At 59.1% G+C, this 5,567-nt stretch overlaps 1 protein-coding gene across 4 annotated transcripts; it reads left to right on the top strand.

The window, feature by feature from the left end:
* Positions 1–453: 453 nt before the first annotated feature.
* On the top strand, positions 454–5,170 carry TBL2 (transducin beta like 2). Of its 4 annotated transcripts, XM_037375155.1 has the most exons (7): positions 455–777; positions 850–980; positions 1,063–1,247; positions 1,887–2,038; positions 3,115–3,241; positions 4,064–4,216; positions 4,606–5,170. In XM_037375155.1, exons 1-7 carry the CDS (start codon positions 672–674, stop codon positions 5,060–5,062), a joined length of 1,311 nt encoding a protein of 436 aa, XP_037231052.1. In that variant the 5' UTR covers positions 455–671; the 3' UTR covers positions 5,063–5,170. The 4 variants fall into 4 exon arrangements, with proteins under 4 accessions (XP_037231051.1, XP_037231052.1, XP_037231055.1 ...); XM_037375154.1 differs by having other exon boundaries at positions 454–980; XM_037375158.1 differs by lacking the exons at positions 455–777; positions 850–980 and adding an exon at positions 1,708–1,794 and having other exon boundaries at positions 1,137–1,541.
* Positions 5,171–5,567: the final 397 nt, after the last annotated feature.

Here is a 5,567-nt window from a genome sequence, read left to right as displayed (position 1 = left end):
CCCGCAGGCGGGGGGCGGGGGCCGCTGCCCACCTGCTGGCCCGGCCCCCGGGGCGGCGTGCGGCCCGCCCGCCCTCGGCCCGGCACAGGGCTGCGGGGGAGGGCCGGGCCCTGCTGCCCCATAAACGCTGTGCGCGCTGCCCGGCCTGCTTCTTGCTGCGGGCCTGCTCCGGGCGGGGGCGGGCGGGGGGGGGAGAGCGAGCAGGGGTGGGCAGGGGGCGGGCAGGGCAGTGAGTGACGGCAGGGGCGGGTGGGGCGGGCGGGGGCGGGCATGGAGAGGCTAGAGGTGGGCGGGAGTGGGCAGGGGGCGGGCAGGGCAGCCATTGGGGCGGGCAGGAGGCGGGCAGGGGGCGTGCAGGGGGCGGGTGGGGCGGGCGGTGGCTGGCGGGGGCGGGCAGGGGAGGGCATGGAGAGGGTGGAGGCGGGCAGGAGTGGGCAGGGCAGTGACGGCAGGGGGCGGTGGGGGCGGGCAGGCCCGGAGCAGGGCAGTACCACCCCTCCGCCGCCAGGGGTCGCCCTTCATGGAGGTGCGCGTGCCCCCTTGGTGCGCACGCGCACGCGGGGATTCACCCCCCTCCTTCCCACCCCACCCCCGGCACCGCCACCACTCGGCGCACGCGCGCCGGGTCCCGCCGGGGGGGCGCGGCCCGCTGAGGTGGCGGTGGCGGGAAGATGGAGGCGGCGGCGCTCGGCGGGTCGGTGCTGCCGGGCGGCCTCGTCCTCCTCCTCGTCCTGCTGCTGCTGGCGGCCGCGCTGTGCCGCGCCGCGCCGCCGGACGGTGAGTACCGCGGGCACGGCCGGGGGGCCGGGCCGGGCCGGGCCGGGCTGAGCCGCGCTCCGCTCCCCGCAGGCGCCGGGGCGAGCGGCGCCGCCAGGCCGGAGGAGCCCAGGAAGGCGAAGCCGGCGGCAAGGGCCCGGCGGGACAAGTCGCAGCAGCAGCAGCACAGCTTCGCCCACCGGCTGCTGGTGGCCGCCCTCAAGGTACCGTGTGTGGCCGGGACCGGCCGGGCCGGCGCTGCCCTCCCCGCGGGCCGCCCCCGCTGTGACCGCGCTCTCTTCGCAGGGCCACAGCGGCTCCGTCTCCTGCCTGGACTTCAGCAGCAACGGCAAGTACCTGGCGTCGTGCTCCGACGACCGCACGGTCCGTCTGTGGAGCACCCGGGACTTCGCGGCGCGGGAGCACCGCTGCCTGCGTGCCAACGTGGGGCTGGACCACGCCGAGCTCGTCCGCCTCAGCCCCGACTCACGGTAGGGCCGGGCCTCCCCACGCCGCCTCCACCCACGGACCGCTTGGGCGTATCGGCACCGGGATGTCCCGCAGACAGAGCTGCTGGTCGCACAGCCCAAGGATCAGCGATGTGTCTTCTGGGCTGCGTGGAAGCAACATCCCTCACCGGGCCTTAACGGCACCACTGGTTCATGGGCTCACGTGAAAGTAGCTGGCATCGCAGTGTGGCTCTTGGGACAAATATCCCCGTGCCCACCTTGCTGCACCCATGGAATATCCTTGTTAAGGTCTTTGTCAGCAGGCCCTGCAGCTGGGTTGAGTGCCTGAGCCTCTCTGAGAGGCTGGGGAGAGAGCTCTTGCTGGCTGGGAAGGCTGGTGGAAAAGCATGCCTTGGCACTTTGTGAAGCAGCCTCTTCTTAGAGAGAGGGAGGAGTCTTGTTTCCAGATGTGAAGTAATAAATTCTGTTCTTTTCCATTCAGTGTTGCATTTGAGCTAACACAGGGAAAGAACTTGGTGCCCTGGTGAAGCCTGCAGCTTTTTATCTGCCAGTGCATCCCTTTTCCCAGGTGCCACTGAATGACCTGTTAGCTTACCTGTTGTAGCTAGGCTGAGCTGAGGTAGCCCGTTTCTTAATGGTTCAGTGTTCATCTTTCCCCAGGGCATTCATTGTTTGGCTGGCAAACGGCGAGACTATTCGTGTCTATAAAATGACCAAGAAGGATGATGGCAGCTTCACCTTCACTGCAACTTCTGGGGACTTCCCAAAGAAGCACAAGGCTCCCATCATTAACATAGGAATTGCAGAGACAGGTATGGAAATGACTTAGTGAGTCTCAAGATCAGCTTTGATTTGCTTGTAAAGCAAGAGCTGGGTTGAAAGTGTTGGAGTTTCTCGCATTTTCAAGGCCCGTTTTTGCACCAGCACTTGAGTCTCTGTAGTCTTTTAGGCGTTACTCTAAAGACTTTGTTTACTACTTAGTAAATTGAAAGATGTCATTTTCAGACAGTTTATATTCCTGCAAGCACAGAACTAGCTCTGTCGTGTGCACAGTCTCTTAATCTACATTTTCAGGGATGCTGTTGCAAAGAGGTCTGGTCACAGTATTGAGAGGATGGCTGTTCTCTGGCCCACCAGTCTCTCTTTAACCAGTCAAAAGTATCTCTAGCAAGTTTGTACAGTCTATCTTGGACTTCTGGGTATGAGTTAGCGGTTGGGGCTCAATGGATTAATGCTTCAGCTGTATGACAGCAGGCAGTTGGAAGTGGGTGTATGTGAGTTCACCTCTGTAATAGGAGAGCAGAGAAGATGGTAACAGAGACCCTTGTTCAGCTGTGAAAGTGAAAATTTAAACCTGCAACAAGTAGCTGAAAGGTAAATGGGCAGCTCCATGTCCGGGCTGAGATGGAAAAAGGGAGTGTCCAGAATGTTGATACCGCCAGGAATCGCAGATAATAGTAGTGTGACTTGTAGTCAGCTACCTACTCACAGTCCATGACTTGAAAGCTACGGATGCCTCAGGTATCTGTGGGAGATTGTCTGCTGTGTTACTCCTGTGGTACTGGCTTAGTGCTGAGCTCTGCAAGTGGGATCTGAGTGGTGCTGGGGCGGGAAGCATGTGTGGTTTCTGAGTGCCCACTGCCAGCTGATGACTGCCAAAGCCGGGGTGCACTAAGGCATAACCAGGAATTGAGTCTTCTGGTAAGAATCTTTGTTCTGTCCTGGGGGGTTGACAGTCCTTGAATTTTGGTGCTGCTTTTGGTTTTCTTGATGTCTGGGCACAGGGAGAGTTTTTAACTGTGCTTAGGGACTGTCCTAGGCCTTTGATAGGCCTGTGGCAGGGTTAGGCCTGGGAGCTATCCTGATCTTTGCCTTTTTTTCCCCCCAGGGAAGTTTATCATGACAGCTTCCAGTGACACTACCATCCTGATATGGAGCCCGAAGGGTGAAGTCCTAGCCAGCATTAACACTAACCAGATGAACAATGCCTACGCCATGGTGTCACCCTGTGGGAGGTGAGGAGCAGGAGGTATTCCAGGCTGCTGCCATTGCAGAGCAGGAGGTGCAGGAGACAGAACATCCTCTTGCCTTGCCAGAGGACGTCATCAGTTCAGACCATTGGCAGATAGGAGTTATTTTAATGCAATTTTCTGAGGGTTCCACATTTTAAAAAGGGATTCTGGCCCCTGCAAGCTGAGAGCAGCCCCTACAGGAGCTCTGACTCTCATCTCGATGGTCTTAAGACACTTGGTGTGTTGCCATTGTGCCTCAGCATTGCTGTTCCTGTTAACTGTCTCCTGAAGAGCTGAGAACAGCACTGGCCTCAAATAGCAGGGGTGGGACAACGCAAATGGTGTATGTAAAGCAAACAGAAATTCTAACTTATTTGTAACCTTTTAAAGGTTAATTATAAAATTAAAATATTTGTTACTGGGAGATTTGTTTATCAAGAAAATCATGTTTTCCGCTCTCTTAACTTGCTGCAGGAAGACTTGCCATGCTCAAAGCTCAGTGAGTTTGGGGATTAAAAAGCATTTAGCATTTTTACTTTGGTTTAAGAGTTTTGCATTCCTGTTGTTCTGGTCCCTGGTTGCCTACCTTAGTGTTCCCTTTACCAGCTTGGTTTCAGTGAAAACTTTTTCAGTGGACCAAAGCAAAGATTTGAACATAGGAGTCTGGACAGGTTTGCCTTCACAGAGCCCTGTCTTACACACCCGTCGGTGCCAGGGGGACCAGAGGGGAGCCAGAGGGGAGCTCTGTAGGGCTGGCCCCACAGCCCGGCAGAAGTGGGTGCTCAGTAGCAGATACCCTGTGTCTCTGCTTGTTCATTCACCCAGGTTTGTGGCATCCTGTGGCTTCACCCCCGATGTGAAGGTGTGGGAGGTGTGTTTCAACAAGAACGGAGACTTCCAGGAGGTGGCCAGGGCTTTCGAGCTGAAAGGCCACACTGCTGGCATACATTCCTTCTCCTTCTCTAATGACTCGAGGAGGTGAGTGTGTATTATCCACTGCCTGAAACTGTATGCTCTGGCTCACCCTCAGGACACGTGAGCTCGCCTCTTCCAGTATATGCCAGCAGCCTGTACGGGGGGGCTGCACTCCTGCATGGTGGGGGGAACACTGCCCTGAGCGCTCGCCTGGGAGCCCAGGGCAGCAAACCCCTGACTGGCTCATGCCGCCTGCATATTCCCCATGGATGTCATCCTTGGGGTGACTGCTGTCCATGCTCTGGAAAGAGAACAAGGACTGTGTGTGTGTACAGACTCACACCTCCCAAAAGAGCTCACTGTCCCCAAAGCATTCCTGGTTTGCAGGTCTGGTGGGCGAAGCGGTGCTGCCTCATTTCCTCGTGCTCACCTGTGCTGTTTCCTGGCTGCAGGATGGCGACCGTTTCGAAGGATGGGACATGGAAGTTCTGGGACACAGATGTGGAATATAAGAAGCAACAGGACCCATACCTGCTTCTGACTGGGAAATGTGAGGTGACGGAGCCTTGTCGCATCGCCCTGTCCCCCGATGCTCGTGTCGTCGCTATCTCTAGTGGCACAGACATTGTCGTGTACAACACGAGGAGAGGGGAGGAGGAGGAACGCTTCCTTGGCGTGCATGGACAATGCATAACAGACTTGGCTTTTGACACCAACAGCCGCTATCTGGTGTCGTGTGGGGACCGAGCCATCCGTGTCTTCCACAACACCGCTGGTCACCGGGCAGTGGTGGAGGAGATGGAGACCATGCTGAAAAAAACTGGGAATAAAGCCACCCAAGAGAGGCTGGAGCAGCAGATCTCCAGCGCCCGCAAAGCGCTGGCGGCGATCTATGGCAGGAAGCACTAATCTCCCCGCATGTCCCGGCTTAGCCGTTGCGTTCTGCCTTTGGGGACTTTTTTTTTTTTTTTTTTTTAATAACTGAACAACTTTTAATAAAAGAGTGCACAGACCGCGTGCCCGGGTCCTGGCTCGGGCGCTGGGTGGCCGTACCTGGGGGCGCTGGGCGGCGGGGTGCCAGGGGCAGGTGGGGGCCAGGGTGGGTGCCGGGCTGACGCTGCGCCGCCCTGCCGGGGGCTCGCCCCCCACCTGCGTCTGTCCCGTGCCCCGTGGGAGCGCTCGCTGGGGCGGGGCGGGCGGGTTGCTAGGCCTTGGGGACGGGGTTCGGGGCGGGTCCCTTGCGCGGGGGCCGCCCGAGCTCGGCCTTCGGTACGGTGCGGGTGGGCGGGGCGCCCTGGCGGGGCGGGGTTTGCCCGGAAGGAAGATGGCGCCGCAGCGGCCTTGGTAACGCCTGCCCGCAGGAGGGCGGGGCTATCTGCGCAGGCGCACTGCGCACGCCTTCCCCAGGGCGGGG

The sequence above is a fragment of the Falco rusticolus genome, chromosome 1 (assembly GCF_015220075.1).
Source record: "Falco rusticolus isolate bFalRus1 chromosome 1, bFalRus1.pri, whole genome shotgun sequence".
Taxonomy (NCBI): domain Eukaryota; kingdom Metazoa; phylum Chordata; class Aves; order Falconiformes; family Falconidae; genus Falco; species Falco rusticolus.
This window is presented reverse-complemented; position numbering and strand designations above follow the sequence as displayed.